Source organism: Bos indicus x Bos taurus, chromosome 6 (assembly GCF_003369695.1).
Source record: "Bos indicus x Bos taurus breed Angus x Brahman F1 hybrid chromosome 6, Bos_hybrid_MaternalHap_v2.0, whole genome shotgun sequence".
Classification (NCBI taxonomy): Eukaryota; Metazoa; Chordata; class Mammalia; order Artiodactyla; family Bovidae; genus Bos; species Bos indicus x Bos taurus.
In genome coordinates this window covers 112,788,912-112,807,381 of record NC_040081.1, presented here as the reverse complement: position 1 = coordinate 112,807,381, position 18,470 = coordinate 112,788,912, and the positions used below count along the sequence as shown (strand labels likewise).

Below are 18,470 nucleotides of genomic sequence, written 5' to 3'. Positions count from 1 at the left end.
TCTGTGGTCAGAGTCCACTTCGAATGCTGGCTCCACCGTCCACCAGGTGTGAAGAGAGGGAAAAGAAAATGTTAAGTCGCTCGGTTGCATCAGACTCTTTGTGACTCCATGGGCTGTGGCCCACCAGGCTCCTCCATCCGTGGAATTCTCCGGGCCAAGAATGCTGGAAGCCATTCCCTTCTCCGGGGGAGCTTCCCAACCCAGGGATTGAATCCGGAGTCTCTGCGATGCAGGCGGATTCTTTAATCATCTGAGCCGTGTCACAAGCTGTGAGACCTTAGCAAGCGATCGCTGTGTCTGTTTTCTCACTTGTAAACTGGGGCCACCGTACCTACCTCACAGGGTTGTGAGTAAACCCTGCTTAGATGAGTGCCTGGCACGTGGCGAGCCTCCAGTGCTGGCTGGTAGTGTTCCTGGTACAGACAGGGTGATCCCTGCGCCCCCACCACGTGGCCAGGTGCTGCCGCTAGTTCGGTAAACCAAGGCAACTGCCCCTGAAAAGCTGTTAACTCCCCACCAGCGATGAAGGCCAGCTGCAGTCTAAAGGCAGCAGCCCACGTCCTGGTCTCTGTGTTTCTTACAGCCCAGCTGGGGAGGCCGCCCACCTGCAGCGCTCAGGGGAAGCCGGGCCCCGCCTGCTGCCCCCCTAGACCACTGTGCAGACAAGCTGGCCTCCAGGCCCCCACTCAGCCACTCAGCCCATGCGCCCGGGCTGCCGGGTGGCACCTGCAGTGGTACCCACTGAATCCCAGCTCTGCAGGCACACACCCACACGGGCCACCACACCTTCGCCGTCCACTTGGCTGTGACGCCTCGATTCCCGGGAACAGAAAGTCTCCAGGTGACTAGTTACCATGCCCAGGGCGCCCCCTCCCCAACCCTGCTTTGGCAGGTGGGTGCCCTTGTGAAGCTCACGATACTTTGTGAAAAGGTGGAGCTGATGGCTGGTGTGGCCGTAAGGCACACATCTGTGCCAGGAGGTGATGGACGAGAGAAGCCCTGGACACAGTGGAGGGCGCGCTCCTGGGACACCGCCCGTCTCCGCGGACACACGGCCCCTGCCGCACTGACCACCCAGCCAGTGCCGGGGCCAAACGGGAAGAGGTACAGTCTGGCCGGCGAAGGTGATGGGGGCATGCCGGAGCAATGCCGCCCGGTGCTGGGCCTGCAACTCGGCGCTCAGGGGCTCACTTGGTGCCAGGAGCTGGGCCCTGGGCATCCCCTTACAGATGTGCTCTCAGCCTGGGCTGCCAACGGACTTCACAGAAAGCGGGGTTGAGGCGGGCTGGGAAAAGTGAGGCTGACCCCTTTAGCTTGTCTATGAGACGCATGCTTCAGAGATCTACCCCCCATAAATGTGGGAGAGCAGCTCTACCCTCTTCAGAGGGAGATGAATATATGTATGCTAAGTCGCTTCAGTTGTGTCCGACTCATTGCGACCCCATGGACCATAAGGCTCCTCTGTCCATGGGATTCTCCAGGCAAGAATACTGGAGTGGGTTGCCATTTCTTACTCCAGGGGATCTTCCTGACCCAGGTTTCTCACCTGAGTCTCTTGTGTCTCCTGCATTGGCAGGCAGATTCTTGACCACTGCACTAACTGGGAAGCGTGTAAAAACATGCCTGCACATCCCAGAAGCCAGAAGGACGGGCTGAACACAGCTCGAACCCTCTGTGCCCATGGAAGGCGAGTGCCCAGCGTCCGGATGGTGAGAGAAAAGGACGTCTGGGCTCACACATGGGTCCACAGACCACGCGTCCGTGTGGATGTCCGTCCAGCAGCAGGCGTCCCGAAAGCTGGAACTGGCCTTCCAGAGCCACTGCCCAAGGACGCCCATGGTTAAAGGTCGTCAGCAGAGAAATGTGACTTAGGGTACCGAACAGACACGAGGGGAACTTTCTCCATGTTGGCAGAACTTATTAAATCCATGTAATAGAGTCATAAGCTGTAAAAGTGATGCAGATCGTTACTGACAATGTGAAGATCTCTTAAGGAAAAACCTATTTCTGAAGCTACAGAAGAGCAAGCGTAGTACAACCCTTACTGTAAATGTCTCTCTCTATACATATATTCACATATGCACTCAGCTGTCTAGGAAGGTGTTTCGCACAAAGCTTAGAAGCTATCCTCTCAGGGTGATGGAAGTATGGATGAGTTTTCTTTTATACTTTTAAAATACTATATTGCTTTCTTGAAATGTACAGTCATTATGTTAATATAAATACACATTCACCCCCCTCCCACCCCGCCACGAATAAAAAGACTAAGCTTTTTCTACCACCACAGGACAAAAAGGTGTTTTCTTTGCAAGACTCAGGCAGTAGTTCCTAGGGGTGGGAATAGAGAGGTGGGGGTAGCCTCTTTTCTCAGCAGGATTCAGGCAGTAGTTCCCAGAGGTGGGAATGGGGGGTGGAGGGGCGGGGTAGGTTCTTTTCTCAGCAAGGCCCGACCCACTTTCTTCTCCAGCAAAGCAGACGCCAGGACTTTCAACAGTGCCCATAGGAAGAGCTAAATAACCTTCATCTGGAATTTAACACATTATTGACTCAGGGTGATCTTTGCAGAAATTAACACCTGTGGGTGTTAGGTAAGTGGGTGTTAGTAAGGTGATTTGTTACATAAGTGAATATCGACATGACTTTTGGTCAGTAAGTTGCTAAGAGGAGGCTGGTGTTCTTTTATAAAAGAATCTTTGCTGTGATAAACAAAGACAACCAACGGCTTTTTAACTTTTTTATTTGGTGTTAACTCCACAAGAAAACAAAACAAAACAAAAAATCGGTTACTGTGGTGCACGTGAAATCAGAACGATACGGCCACGGGAAAAGAATCTCGGCCCAGGAGGGGAACGGGCGCTTCAGCGCCAAGACGTGCAGCGCGCCTCATACCACAGTGTGTTCCGGCGTTTTGCCAGCTTTTTAAAGAGATGCTTTTTCCTTGTGATCACTCACTCACAAACCTGAAAGCCACAACTTTCAACTCTGTCGCTGAGCGCCTCCGGCTTCAGCCACTTAGCTACAAAAACAAATAAATAAGTAATCTGTTCACTCCCTCGCCCATTTCTAATCCCTTCCCGTTCCCGTGGGAGGTGCCTCGCCTTCCCACCAGCGTGAGGAAGTCTGCACGTGACCACCTGGAGCCTTTTCATGATTAAAAAAAAAAAAAAAAAAAGCAGCTGTCCGAAATCACCGAGCTAAAGGTTGTGTCTGAAATCTATTTATTTGGTCTCGGCTACACGAGCAACGATTTCTAGGATGATCGTCACTGTAGTGATTTTTTTAAAGGAATTTTACAACTTCCAATTCTTTTTTTGCCTTTGCTGTTAAAAATTATATTTCAGTGCAGATGCTAATCAATTTTTAGGAAGCTCTGGAAGAAAGAAAAATACATAAACCCTTATAAAGTCTATAAATAAATAACAGCAACATAAAAACCTTACACACGCACACACACACACACACACAAACCCACTTTAAAGTGTCAAAGATGTGCTGTATAAAAACAAACCCTGACGTGTGGTGAGACCAAACCCCACGGCCCATCAGGTTTCCCACAGTGAGGACAGAGAGTGCCGGGGGAGGGGGTGACTCCACAGCCCTGGAGGGAGTTTCCTGTGTCATCATGAAGGCAAGGCAACGAAACCCAATGCTTGAAGCAAACCTCATATTCTCGGCCAGCTCAGCTCCCAGCTAGAACATATTAAGTGTCTAGTGCCTGCCAGAATCAGTGGTGGAGCTGTCTCATCCAGTTAAGACTTCCCGACGTTACAGACACGCTCAACTGATCTCACACGTCGGTTAATAAAAGAAAAGTAACTTTAAACATTTAGGTTTTGCAAATATTGCTCCTTCTAACTTCAGCCTGTTGCGCGGCGGTGTGAAAAGCTTGAGGAAGTGACCGTCGTGAAACGGATGGGCCTGGACGAGACTGACCGAGCCCTGGCTTCCCGACGACACGGGCCAGTGGCCCCGTGGAGCCCTCACACCGGTACGGGAGAAACCAGGACTCTGCTCTCAGACCCGCCACACAGAACTTGCCCAGAACATTCTCTCAAACACAAAAGGAGATCTAAGCTACTCTAAGTCAGAGCCAGGAGCGCAGCCAGCTGCTGCAGCCAAGGTCTCTTTGGGGTCGTGAGGTGGCCTTTGTTTCAGGTCAGACGTTTACAATCTCAAGTTCTAGGGCGGGGGGAGGGGCTTGGATTCCATGTCGGTCACTGCAAGAATCTCACCTGCAACCCAGGTCCTCACCGAGTATTGCCAAGACTCACCGCAAACCCTGACCGGTGTCGGGGGCGGGCAAAGAGACTGCGACGACAGCAGGCTGGGGTGCACTGCCCCGCCCTCTGCCCCACCTGGCCTTACATGCCACCCCATACCTCCAAGTCCTTGGCTGCCTCAGCTAGCGAGGAGGTCACCGACCATGGCACTGTCCATGGTACATACTCTAGGGGAAGATCCTAAGATAGAAAACACAGTATTTTTGTTAAGTCTCTAAAAGCACACCCTTGCAGTTCCTACGTTAAATGTACATGAGATTTTTTTTTACTGAATGGAGACCGGGGATGAGTCACCCAGGCTGCCCTCTGGCCTCCGGAGACAGGCACTGACCCGCCGCAGGGGTAAGCATTCACACCCCAGTTCGGAGAGGACAGAGCCTGCGTGTCCCCGAAGCTAGAGTCTCTGAGGAGTGGACGTGGGCGCTGACGCTGCGGTGCTAGCAAGGGGGGGCGGTGACGGACTGCGGCCGGAGGTGGGGAGGGCTGCGGCAGCGAGAGGACGCGGAAGGCAGTGATGCTTCTAAGACGAGCACATGCACACCGGTTCTAGTCTAGTTCAGAGAGCCAAGAATTTTAACAGCTTGGAAGAAGAAGAAAAAAAAAAAAAAAGAAAGAAAATCTTCAACAGGACAGCTGTCCTCAACTCTAAAATAAGCAAGAAGAGAAAGAGAATTACTGATCTGAACCAGTTAATTGAAGAAGAAACCTAAGTTGTTGTTTTAGATTAACAGGCCTCACAAAAGGGTACTTTCCCCCTCACATAGCAATTAAAAAAAAAAAAAACTTGTACTGCTCTGCGGGGGGGCGGGGTCAGAGATGAGTCCGGGAGAAGAGCGCCTCCGCGCCGGGGTCCGCCCACTCGCCTCCACCCTCCGAGCCGGAGTCCTCCGCGGCGGAGCCGGCGCTGCAGCGCGGCGTGCGGTGGAAGCCGTTGGGCTGGGCTCCGGCGTCCTGCTCTGCTGTGCACTTCGCTTCATAAACAGAAGACACCTGAGGGGAGAGGGACAAGGAACGAGTTTTCGAAAGGCCACAGAAGGGCCGGGGAGACGCTTTCTTCCACATACAGAGATTAAGGAACACACTGTTGGTGGATATTTTCCGGTGGAGAGTTACCAGACTTTGAAGTTTTCCTGTTTGAAAGCAAAACGAACAAGCTCTCCCTCCTGACCTGTAAAGGACCCCGGACCCTGATTCTCCACGTTCCCGCCCTCTGGAGTCTCTGAGCGCCGCCTTGCCCTGCTGGGGCTCCATTCCAGGGGCGGACAGCAAGCAGACAGATCCACCCACACTCCTCCCGGCTTCCTGCTGCGCCGACCAGCTGGGGCGGGCAGGGGGTCGCTGATAGGGGTCCAGACAGGAGTGGCGGGGACAGCAGTTCTTTTAAGGAGGTGCTGAGAAGAGAGCTGGGCCACAGAAAAAGCAGAGCTGGCAGGGACCCTGGGGGCAGTGCTTCTGAATGGGGGGCCCACTGGCATGGGGGACGTTTTAGAGAAACTCTTGGCTGTGTGGGACTGCCCCCCCACCCAGCAGACGGGCAACTTCCCGGCCCTCGGGACTCTAGCTGCAAGTGGTGGCCCCTCCCGTCACAGTGCCCAGCAGTGCTTCCCTGCATCACGGTTAATTAGCCAAGCCACCCTCCCCTGACAGTGACTGGGTAATTCTTCCCGTTCCCCCAATGATGAGCAGTGCCCCTCATTCATAGTAACTAACAAGTGGCTAGCAAAAAGCCCCTCCCTCGTGGTGACCAGCACCCCGTACTTACTACAGTAACTAGCAATGCCCCCCCGCCAGTCACAGTGGCTTAGAAACACCCACCCCGCCCCCACCCCCATCTCCAGATGGCAGTACTGTCCGTGGTTGAGAGCCCCCCGAGGAAGGAGCACAGAAAGACTGCCACACCAACCGGGGAGCGGAGGGCATGGGAGCAGAGAGGCGCGCGAGGGCGGACACACAGGCCTGGCAGGGAGAGAGCACCCACTCCGTGCACAAGGGCGGAAGGATATCGCGGTCAGTGGCGGGGGCGTTGAACTCAGAGGCTGAGAGCACGGCTCAGTCGACGCGCAGGCTCTGGCTGTGCGACTTCAGAGGCGTGTTTGGAAAATCTGTGCTCGTGTGTGCTCGGTCGTGTTGGACTCTCTGTGACCCCATGGACTGAAGCCCCCGCCTTTTCCCCCGCTCCTCTGTCCACAGGATTCTCCAGGCAAGGATACTGGAGTGGGTTGCCGTGTCCTCCTCCGGGGGGGAATCTTCCCGACCCAGGATTGAACCTGCGTCTCCTGCCTGGCAGGCGGGTTCTTTACCCCCTGAGCCAGCGGGGAAGGCCCTCAGAATCTTTCTGGGCCTTTAGTTTTCTCGTCTGCAGACTGGCAGAACAGCACCCACCTCCTGGGCGACGGAGTGAGGTAACAGTGCGGCCGCTGTGCCTTGTGGTGTGAGAGAGACTGTTGGGGGGTGGAGAGGCGAGTGGAAGCAGGAAGCCCGCGGCGAAGCGCACGGCAGCGGGGCGGGGCGGCGAAGGGGGCGGGGGAGTGTGAACGGTGGAGGCGGGAGAGCCCGGAGGAGCCCGGAGGACTGCGGTCGGCTGCAAGGTGGGTGCGCGGGACGGGCACACCGGCTGTGTGCGGAGGTGAGGAGGAGGGACCAGCAGCCAGGCGGTCTGGGGACTGAAGCTGGGGTGGCGGTCGGGTCAGAACGGTCACGGAGCTGGATGCAGAGAACGCTGGGGATGCCCCAGACGCCTGTCTTGATGCGTTAAGTCCAGCAGGTCCACGGACACAAAGACCCCGGGGGCGCTTGGGGCGGGGGCGGGGGCCGGACGACTTTCACCAGACTTCCACTGACACTGACAAATCACGCAGAGAAGCCAGAGGGGCTCCTTTGGATTTATTCAGCTGCCTGCTTAACCAGGCGAGGTCCGGGCCCTTCCTGAGCTGGCCCCCCAAGAGCTCGGGCAGGGCAGAAGGCGGGGGGCGGCGGACACACGGTGCCTTCAGCTGCTGCTGGGGGGCCACAGTGGAGCTCTATGGGGGCAGGGGGCGGGCAGGGCACACCCCTGGGAAGGGGGGTGGTGGCCGGGAGGTGCAGGTGTGACTGGAGGGGCTCCTTCCTGCTGCGCATTTTGAAAGATGGAAAGGGTGTCCACCCAAGCATCTTAAGGGGGAACCACAGGGTCAGACGTGTGTGGGGCAAACACGCTCTGGCAGGAGTGAGGGACGGACTGCAAGGAGAAGGGGGGCGGCGGGAGGCCTTGGCAGTGAGTGGGAGGCGAGGCAGACCAAAGGGTCGCAGCCGAGAGCTCGGTGACGGGAGAGGCAGCCGCGAGACTCCCGGGTTGTGCGGGGCGCTGGCGGCCACTGCGAGTTAGTAGTAAGGAGGAGGACAGTCCACTTACCCTATTAAAATCTAACAGACGCTCTTCATTACTGGGCATTTCTTTAACATCTGGATACTCTTCTATACCATTCTCTCCCTTGGCATTTGTATAACATTCTTAAATCATTTTGAATGGAGAAGGGAAAAGAGGGAAAGGGGGGGAGATTTCATTAAGACACAGTCATGAAACGTACCATTCTTGTTTCATTTTTCTTTGCTGAACAGTCAGATCACTAAAAGCAGACATGGTCAGCATCAGCTAGCCAGGTGTGCGCCAGGAAAACGTTAGGCCAGTTTAAAAAAAAATGCTTCTAATGAATTGTTCATGGAGTAAAAACAAACAAAAAAAAAAGAGGCCAACATAACCTCACAGTCTTGTTAATCCCACCACAAGACGCTCTCTCAACAACACACTCGCACCTCTCAAGTGACAGGCCCTGGGAACACAGAATAAAAAAGGCCCGCGAGGCCCCGGGGGTGGACGTGGTGTGGAGGGAGACGGAGGATGCTCCAGGAACACGCTCCTGGAACAAGGTGACAGACGCATCGCAGCTCAGCACCAAACTAAGCCATCTGACGGGGGGGGGGGGGGGGGGGGGGGGGGGGGGCGCGGTGTGCGGGGAGGGGCTCGCGGGCTGACTGGGCGGGGCTCGGGACTGCACGCTGGGACTCAAGGCATCAAGCGCGAGTCACCTGGCCCTGTGGTTCTCAACCCTGCTTTTGCGTGAGGATCACCTGGGGAGCCTTAAGACCAGCCTGGAAGCCCCAGGCCCGCCTGAGACTCCGCGCACTCGTTCTGGGGCAGGCTATGGTCAGGCTCTGGTCAGGCTCTGGTCTCAGCCGTTTCCGGCGGGGCTCCCCGCGATCCTGACGCAGGGTTAGACTGAGGCCCAACTTAACCCAGATCAGCCCCCAGGCGCCTTCGCTCTATGGGAAGGGTGCAGGGGAGGAGACCTGACGTCACGTGAGTCATCATCTGGCTGCCTGCAGTCACTGCGCTGCATGCGATGAAATGGGGCCCACGGCAGCGGCGGCAGGCCAGCTTGAGGACTGCTCCCTCCCGCCACCCCCAGGGGAGGGCCTGTGTGCCCTGTTTGGCCTCCCCACAAAAGGCTGCACTCTCCGCAACCTTCAGTTCCAACAGCCTGGGGCCCTCAACCTCCCTGGTGCTCCTTCGTGAGTCAGCTGACTCGGGGAGATTCTACTTAACTGTGCTGTAACTGGGGGCAAGTTACTGAAAGAGCCCCAGTGCTCTCATCTCTAGAGAGATTTCTGTGCAAGTTAAGACAGGCGCGCGGCCTCAAGTGCAAGGCTGGTACACACGGTAAGCGTCTTCTCGAGTGCTGCTGCCCATAGCCTGGCCTTGGGCCCACCCGCCCTGGGACAGCTGGTGAAGACACCCCGGCTCCACCGAGGCAGGAACCCAGCACCCGGCCCAGGCCTCAGCTTTTCTCAGCTCACCTGCCAAGCTCTCATCATCCCGGCGCCCCACGGCACTCGGCTACCCCTTGGATGAGGTGGGAAGGTGACTATGTCCTTGGCTGGGACGTGCCAGTAGGTGGAGCAGGTCTCTCCCAACCCCACTGCCGTCCCATTCTCTTCCTGCTTTAGGGGTTCTATGCGGACAGAAGGGGTCAGTGGATGCCACAGGCATCAGGAAAGGGCCATGCTGACTGCTGTCAGGGTTCTTCACGTCCCTGGTGACCACAGGCCAGGCCAGTTCTGGGCATTTCAGTCTTTACAACTATTCTCTAAGGGAGCCATCACTTTTAGCCTCTTTTTACAAATACAGACTACGGAGGCACAGAAAGGCCTGTCATCGCCGGAGGTCTAGCAGCTGGTGAAGGGAAGCACTGGGTTCCAGCTCAGCTCTGTATGCTGAACCCTTAACCATCACCTGCACTGAGTCCCTGCAGGGCCCTCTGAGACCAAAAGAACACGCACACTTTTCGAACCCAGTGCGTGGGCCCTGCAGGCGGAAGCTCAGGACAGCCCAGTGGAGGCACAGTCTGCACGGCCCTCGTGGCCAGGCGTCCCGGGCACAGCAAGTGCGCTCCTGCCCTCCCGGCCGGCGCCCTGGGCACAGCAAGTGCGCTCCTGCTCCCCCGGCGGGCGCCCCTGCGGGCACCTGTCTGCACATGCTCTCGGCTCTCACATGCCACCTGCCCCGGTCCCTGCATGAACCGCGCCTGCAGGTAGTCCCGGCTTGGGTCCTGATTCCCTGGGGTCCCTGTGTTCCCAGCGCCCAGAACAGCGCCTGGCATGAGATGAGTGTACAAGAAGGCTTTGACCAAAGGAGTGTGTGTGTGGACACACAGCAGGGCAAGGGAGGGGGCGTTCCCTCGCTGCCCTCCAGGGTCGTGCTGCTGCCCTCTGGGGCCTCCATCTCCCGACTTGCTCGGAAAAAGGAACACTTCCTCCTCCCCAACAGGGAGGCTGGGGCTCTCCAGTCAGGCCCTGACTCAGAGCTGCACAGGCTTCTTATGAGGTGTGAGCAGCGTCAGAAGCTTCAGGAGAGAGGGGAGTTGGCAGGCCTGGCTGCTGAGCCGGTGAGGCCACCTGCTCTCCGGGCTGAGCTGCTCCTCAGACTGCACCCTGCCCTCCGGCACCCCCCTACCCCGGGCTGGAAGAACCAGGCTTCATGACATCACCACCAGGCAACCACCAGGGGTAGCTGAGAGTGGCAGGTCATCTGAAAACCTGGCTACCGTGCTTTGTCCACTGAGAACGTTCCTGCACGCCACACGGCAATTACAAAGAGCTCTGTGTGCCACGAGCCGGTGCAGCACCTACAAGGCACAGCACGGAAAACCACAGGCCAAGAGCTGGAGCGGCTGCCTCGCTAGTGACAGGAAACCAGGCCGAGGCCACCATGACGTCTCCGTGGCCCAGGGGAAGCCCACCCGGGGTGCTTGGGGGTCACCCCCGCGGCCCAGGGATGAAGCCAACCCAGGGTGCTTGGGAGTCACCCCGTGCAGGCCCCTACCCGCCCCCGTTCCAGGCGGCACTTCCTGGGTGTGGGGCCCCCTGGCCCTCCCCATCTGCATTCCCCGTGACCGCAACTGGGACTTGCTCAGTCAGGGCTCCCACTGGACTCAGGTCAGGGTCCACTCTGCACTCCTATCATCCCTGCATCTCCAGAGCGCAGTGTGCAGAGGCCGCTGGAGAGAGAGCACGCTTGGACCTCAGGGCTACGGCCAGCACTCAGGCCTGGGCTGAACAGCTGGAACCATTCAGATGGGTGCACCATCTGAGGCAAAACCAGGCTTTTTGTGGGGGCTGTAAAGATTGAAGCACCTTGGAAATAATGAAGAGTGGCTAAATATTAGCTAATGGCAGAGGAGCCGGCCTTCAATAGAGGCTGTTAAATAAAAAAGATGCTGGAAATGAAGACTCTGCTGCCCTGATGACCCTTGGGGAGGCAGAGGTGGGGAGCTGCTTCTGTGCCCACAGGACGAAGACGTGGACAACCCCAGGTCCCCCTGTCAGCTGAGGCCAGGCTGCGAGGGCACTGCCCCGTGGGCGGGGAGGGGAGATGGGACGCACACGTGAACACGTGAATACCAACCGGAGCCCGGCCTCCTCCCAGGGCTCTGAGCGGAAAGACCACGAGACCAGCACCGCAGCCGGCGGAGCCCAGGCGACCACGGCTGGCCGCACAGGGTCAGGCCGAGCTGACCGCTTGGCCACCTCCTCGGTTCTCTCCTCCCCCAGAATGGCAGGCCCGGGCTGTTTATTGCTTCCGAGGAGGTGCCCCTGCCGGGAGGTTCGAGAAGCCCTTCCCCAGTCTGCCCCCATGTCCCTCTCCCTGGTCTGCCCAAGTGCTCTCCCACGGCTCACTGTCACAGAAAGGCACTCAGCAAACTCTGGCCTCCTCCACACAGCCCCCCAGGGCTGCTCTCTGCTCTCCTTCCCCAACAGGGGCCTTTATCTTGTCATCCCAGACCACAGCAAGAGCCCAAGAGCCCCGGCAGGTGTCCTCCAGTCTTTCCATTCCTTCCCCACTCTGATTCTATTGCTAGAATTGCTTTAGAAAAAAAAAGCACCTGACCTGACACCCTCCAAGGTGAGCTCTTGCAAGCGGCCCTCTCCTCCTCCCTGTTCAAACTCCACCTAACGCGGCAGAACTCACGAGCCTGCTGACCAACTCGGCTCATCCCCTGCTGGTCTCTCCAGCCTCGGCTGGGCCTGGGGGGACCTCTGGTTCCCACCCTGACTGGCCACCGCCCCTCCCGCCTTTGCCCCCCTCACTGGGGGCTTACGTGTCTCCACGGCCCACCCCGCCCTAGGCTGTTGGTGGGCATAAGAGTGGGTTCCAGCCCGTGCTCACCTCTTGTGTCCCCAGTTGCCCCTGACCAACGCCTGCCACACAAATGCTCCTGGACCGATATTCACGGCAAAAGGAACAGACTGCTCTTTACGGAGCTAAGAGATCTGAGCAGGGGAAGGACCGCGTCAGGCCTCCTTACCTTCACACTCCGAGGCGGGGAAGAGAGGCGAGTACAAGGCTTTTTCCCACCAGGTTTGTCTCTCTTGACTCCGGTTCATTCCATGCACGTCAGTGTTCAGTACAGGGAACTGCTTAGAGTAAACCAAACACAGACCAAGTTTACAAACTTTCAAGATAAAAGGGAAAATTCAGGCATTAGAAACTAGTGACTGCAAACCCAGGATTTTTTTAATTGGTTTTATTTTTTACCATTTTACTGGCTTCCCTGATAGCTCAGTTGCTAAAGAATCCGCCTGCAAAGCAGGAGACCCTGGGTCCCATTCCTGGGTTGGGAAGATCCCCTGGAGAAGGGAAAGGCTACCCACTCCAGTATTCTGGCCTGGAGAATTCCACGGACTGTACAGTCTATGAAGTCGCAGAGAGTCAGACACGACTGAGCGATGTTCACTCTCACTGTTCTACTAGACAAGGTGAACAAAAAAAAAGCCACGTTCACAGCACATAAAGGAAGTTTTTCTTAAGAAAAGCACTGATACTGGAAATGGAATACGAAAAGTACAACCAGATTATCACAAGACAAAAACAACAGGAAACAGCCTTGAGGAAAGCAAGTTTCCAGATTTTGGAACAGCAGACCTAGCGGGGGTGGCGGGGGGAGGTGTGTGTGGCCCTGAGCCCCTCCTCCCCACTCAAGTGTGGGGAGGACTCTCTTCTTCACACACTCAGGCAGGAGGGAGTCAAAGAAGCAATACCAACCTAATGGTCTTTACAGCAATGATCTGCTTCAGTGAGAACCAGAAGGAAACTGAGACTAAAACCAAATAACCAAACGGACAGTAATTCAGCTTCAAAACAGGAAACATACATGGAAAAAGAGAGGAAAGCGGGACTCTGGAGCACAGGAGAGACCCCACATCCTGTGCAGGCCCCAGGCCCCGGCACAGCGGAAGGCGCCCATGCCGGGGAGGGGGACCAAGTCCGAGCCCAGGCCCCACCCTTCACTGGCAGAGCTCTTGAGCTCCAGCAGGACCTGCCCACCATCCTGGGCGGGGCCAGCCACGGCCACCACAGGTGCACCCCGGGATGCTGGGGACAGGGCACCCCCCCTCCCTGCTCCTTTCCTGCTCGGCCTGCCCTCCAGGGTGAGGCCGGCTTTGGGCAAATCCGCACCTCCCACCACCCCTCACAGCCTCAACAAGGGTCTGCTGGACCGAGCCGTGCTCTATGAACACTGCATAGACCTTGGTTTCAGAAGGTGTTTCATCACAAGTTTAAAACCTGATCTGTTTCAGCAACCAATGATCTTCAATTCTCTGATAGGATTTTTTAAATTCTAAACAAACAACGTAAATCACTTTATCAAAAACTTTTTGGACTCAGGAATGTGTGTTTATTAAGCTAAATGGCAAATGTATGTCAGATCCTGATTTTCATTTAACTTTTTAGAAATACTCTTCAATCAGAAGCTGAAGAGGACTTCGTTCTGTCCACCCAGAGCAGCCACTCAACCGCCACCGTTCTCTCTTGCAGCGTATCCTAACAACAACGATTAGCAAAGCTATTAGACAAGCAGACACCAAGGTCAACTGCACGGAGGAGGCCAGGGCTCGCAGATGAAGCCAGCAATGTGCCAGGGCTGCGGTTAATTCGAGGTGATGATTCCTGCATTGGGCACGCAGCTCACAGCACTGGAAGGCCTCGCTGGAAAGCCCCGGCCCTCCTCAGCGCCTCAGTGCTAACGACGGCTCCCTGGACAAACGCGTTTCCGTCACCCAAGGCACTACCGAGGGGCGATGGATTCGAAGGTGACCAGCTCCTACCTGCGAAGAAAAACACCTGGGGCGGCTGTGGGACGATCGAGTGTTTGTTCAGGTGGGCGCAGCTGGACTGCTCATCCTTTAATCCTTTCCTGGGATTCAGGGCGTGGGGTAAAGAGTAGGAAGAGGAAGAGGGAGAGGACCCATCAGGACGGACAGGACAGGTGGGGAAGAGCAGGCTAGAGGGCGTCAAGGGACAGACAGGCGGCTGGGTCAGCAAGGACAGGAGGAGGAGATGAGACAGACACAAGCCGACCGGACAGTGAGTGCAAGGGCAGGAGCCGCGTCTCACTGATGGGCACCCCTGCAGGAGGAGGGCTGGCACAGAGCGGGGACACCACGGCCGCTGGCCTGAGAACAGCCCCCCTCCCAGCCGGAGGCCCTGATGGCCCAGCACGCTGCTCCCACGGCCTGCTGAGACCACTGTTGGTTGGGTCATGCAGTTTCTGCCATCGTCTCTTAAGTTTTTTTTCCTGCATCCTTCCTTTGAGTGTCAATTCCAATGGCGAGGACTTATTTCTTCTGTTTTGTTTACATTGAATATGTGGTCAGTGAATATGCATTACATTATGACATCTTTCCACTCAGCTATTTCCAGCGTTGAAGCCTGCACGCCAAAGATGACCAGGAGGCCTTGCTTGACTAATGTCTGTTTAACGTATTAATTCAGCTTCTGCCATGGCTGAGCATGAAATAATGAAGACATGCTGGAGGAGACGGAGAACAGAATGGGGCACAACCTTGGGTGGTCCCGGAACCTCTGCCTCAGCTCTGCTCCCTCCCCTCCAGGCCGCTCCAGGCTGACTGGCTACTGGGACACCTCTCTTCAACCGTGCCTCGGCTACGAGGCCTGCCCTGACGCGCGGGTCCACTGCGGCACACTGCTCTGAGCACCCCCTCCCGCCACGTCCTCATCCGCTCTGCCTTCCCACGGCACAGGTGTTCTAACGTACGCGTAGCTTCACGCTGCTCACGGAACGTACGTCCAAGGATGCAGGAGCCATCTCTCTCTGTTCCTTTATACCTGGCCCCTAGAGCAGTGCCCAGACAGAGCGGCTCTTAACAAACGTGTGATGGATGAAGGAAATGGTAAAGAGGGAAGACGTGAACACTACCCAGAAAGCCTTATCGAAAACGTCTGTAGCAGGAGATGTAACGGTCAGTAATTCTCCAGGAGATGAAAGTTGGGTAAATGCTCGCTGCTTTAAATCCACACTGCACACTCCTGCTTCTGGTGACAAGACTGAAGTCCGGGCCCCCTCCCTGGAAGGAACTCTGGCTCTGGCTCTCATGCAGGGATCTGGGGCGGGTGGCCCACCCTCCGGGCCCACGTGCCCTGAGCCATCCTGGGGAGGGGTGGGGAATGTCACTGCAGGCATTCGGTAGGGGGGTGGTGGTAATAGAGGGCACAGTGTCTGGCGCAGGTGGGCTGGGCCCTCACGCCCTCCGCTGGTCAGAGCCCCTGACCCCCATGGCACTGCTGCCTGTCCCAAGGGACGCCTTCCCCTCCTGGACTGCAAACTCCTGGAGGCACGATGAAGCCTCTTGCTGCTGCTCTGCGCCTTCAAGGGCACGACAGAGCAGATGCTCCTGCCACAAGGGCACGCAGAGCTGGGCACCGAGGCCCACGGCTCACCTGTCCTCACCTTTCCCTCACACCTCAGCTGCCGCGACCGCGTGCTGGCCGCCACCCTGCACAGGTGAGCCGCTCACCGGTTCGACTGCTGCTGCTTCTGCCTGGCGGGCCCCGCCTCCTCCCTTCCTCCCCGGGACACGCCGGTCTGTGCACCAGCCTCCTCTGCACTCTCAGGCCGGGTCGGTCCTCCTCTGGGTTCCCACTCCTCCTGTGTTCACCCTCCCCAGGCTGTCATCCCTGCCACCTCAAATTATGTGGGCCGGAACACCCTCAAAGGACTTCCTTGTAGCAGGAGACCAGGATTTGATCCCTGGGTTGGGAAGTTCCTCTGGAGAAGGGAATTGCAATCCACTCCAGTATTCTTGCCTGGTAATTCCATGGACAGAGAAGCCCAGCAGGCTACAGTCCATGGGGTCGCAAAGAGTTGGACACGACTGAGTGACTCACACACACAAACACCCTCAAATGTAAGGAACCAGCTAGGAAATTATAGTACCTCCAAATGATGAAGAAAATGCAGAATGTGCAGAAATAATATGCAGAAAATAAAGAAGGGTGATTATAAATAAAGTGTCATTTCAGTCCAAAAAAAAAAAAAAAGAAAAGTGGGACCAAAAAAAACAGCAGACAGAACACATGTGGACGCGCATGTATGTGCTTCCACAAGCATGCAGGGTCCTCAGGGGCAGCACGCTGGGACTCATGTCGCGGCGAGGAGGGGACTGGTGCCACGGACACGCCCTCCCGGAGCGCCCGCATCGGAACCACGGCAGACAATGACCTGCGTGACGGAGAGCAAATCAGCTGCTCGCGCTTGGTCTTCAGGACCAGGCTGAATTCTCCCGGGGCAAGGACAGCCTCTGGTTCACTCAGGGCACCTGCCGCAGGGATGTGCCCAGGACGGGCGAGTGTTTAATAAATGTTTGCTGAACTGAACTCAACTAACCTTTTGAAAAGCATCATTAATTCAGGCTCCTGCGTACCAATTCTATCAGAAACCCTACATTCTAGACCACCTATGCTCTAAAACAGATGGGCAACTAGTGACTTTTTAAAAAAACAGAGCCCTGCCCTCTGCAAAGACTGCCCTCACTCAGGGAAGTGGGGGGGAGACGACCTGGCTGGAGATCTCCGAGACGGACAGGCAGCGTGAGAGTGAAGAGGCAAGATCCTGGCCCCAAACTGGGGCCTTTCGGGCCACCCTCAACCTTTCTGCAGCTCAGATGAAGCTATGAGGTGGGAGCTGTAGGCAACGATGCTGAGACGAGGGCTGAGAGGACCCGGGACGGCGAGGGTCCTCCGAGGACTTAGCTGGCGCCCCAGACCTGTCAGCTTTGCTGGGAAAGAGGAGGGCAGGAGGAGAAGGGGACAACAGAGGATGAGAGGGCTGGATGGCATCACCGACCCAACGGACATGAGTTTGATTAAACTCCAGGAGTTGGTGATGGACAGGGAGGCCTGGCATGCTGCAGTCCATGGGGTCGCAAAGAGCCGGACACGACCGAGCGACTGAACTGAACAGACCTGTCAGACAAGCCAGAGCTCTGATAACACACAGAGATGCCAACACACCAGGAGGTGGAGGCCTGTAGCGGTGGCTGTGATGCGGACTCGCTCTCACTCTTTTTCTTCATTCCCCGTCTGGAGCCAGGCGAGACACAAAGTACGTGAGGACACTTTTAAGGATGAAAGGTGGGGTGACCAGCAAACAGATGAAGGCTAACAGCGTTATACTTTTTTGCTGTTCTGAGCAACTCAGATGTCAGTGTTTCGGTGGGATTCAATTCCTGGCTAAATATCCCCAGGCAAGTGCCTCCGAGAGTGATTCTTGGGTTGCTGTGGGGGCTTCCCACCACCACCTGTGCTTAGGGCCACACCTGTGCACTGACTGGACACATGAATGATATGGCATCTGAATCCACGAGGAGCTCACAACTTAACAAAGAAAGGACACCGATGACTCATGAAAAATGGCAAATGCAACTAAGAGGAAAGGCATAAAGCACATGAAAATTAAAAGGAAGCAGAAATGATTTCTGGAGAAGGCGATGGCACCCCACTCCAGTACTCTTGCCTGGAAAATCCCATGGACGGAGGAGCCTGGTGGGCTGCAGTCCATGGGTTCGCTAGGAGTCGGACACGACTGAGCAACTTCACTTTCACTTTTCACTTTCATGCACTGGAGAAGGAAATGGCAACCCACTCCAGTGTTCTTGCCTGGAGAATCCCAGGGACGGGGGAGCCTGGTGGGCTGCCGTCTATGGGGTCGCAGAGAGTCGGACATGACTGAAGCGACTTAGCAGCAGCAGAAATGATTTCTGCTGCGGGTGGAGCAGAGAGGAACGGGGGACGTGGGAGGGAGGGGCGCCTCCTGGGTCCAGCTGGACAGAACCACGTGGAGGGCGGGCAGGCAGGCGGAGCGTGCAGGACGACGGAGGCGAGGAAGGGATGACCCAGCGGCTGTCCAGCCACAGGTGGCCTGACTTCTCGATACCTCCACCTGACTTTTTAAAAAGCTGCACCTGGAAAAGGGCTGGGGCGGGGGCAGAGCCCCAGGCTTCTCCTTGGGCACAGGTCATCAGTGTCACTGTTTCTTCTTGTACAGTTTACCCTCAGATCACTTCTCAGCAACGTCAGACGGCACAATGACTCCTTTAAAACACTATTCCTATTAACCTCATTTGACAGACTGACCCATACAGTGCAGGTAACTTCAGGAATACATACTTTGTAATAAGCAAGGGTACACCTGCAGGGGTTCTGTGGAAGTTATTTTGTTACATTTGTATTGAGGGTTAATTGCTACATGTACCACAAAAAATTTCAGAGAATTCTACAGAGATGTAATTTATCTTACATGTAAAACGTTAACTTTTTATAAACTAATCAGTGTTGCAGAGACAGTCAGACAGGCT

General features: G+C 56.2%; 1 protein-coding gene across 6 annotated transcripts in view; it reads right to left on the bottom strand.

Annotated features, from left to right (window-relative positions):
* Positions 1 to 2,720: 2,720 nt before the first annotated feature.
* Positions 2,721 to 18,470, bottom strand: part of KIAA0232 (KIAA0232 ortholog) — an 82,587-nt gene continuing 66,837 nt past the window's right edge. For 3 of the 6 annotated variants that reach the window (XM_027545095.1, XM_027545100.1, XM_027545101.1), the window contains 3 exons: positions 12,122 to 12,233; positions 7,672 to 7,769; positions 2,721 to 5,270 (listed from right to left, as the gene is read on the bottom strand). In XM_027545095.1, coding sequence (XP_027400896.1) covers positions 5,091 to 5,270; positions 7,672 to 7,769; positions 12,122 to 12,233 — 390 coding nt within the window. In that variant the 3' untranslated portion in view covers positions 2,721 to 5,090. The remainder of the gene's footprint in view (positions 5,271 to 7,671; positions 7,770 to 12,121; positions 12,234 to 18,470) is intronic. The other 3 variants (XM_027545096.1, XM_027545097.1, XM_027545099.1) reach the window with 3 other exon arrangements.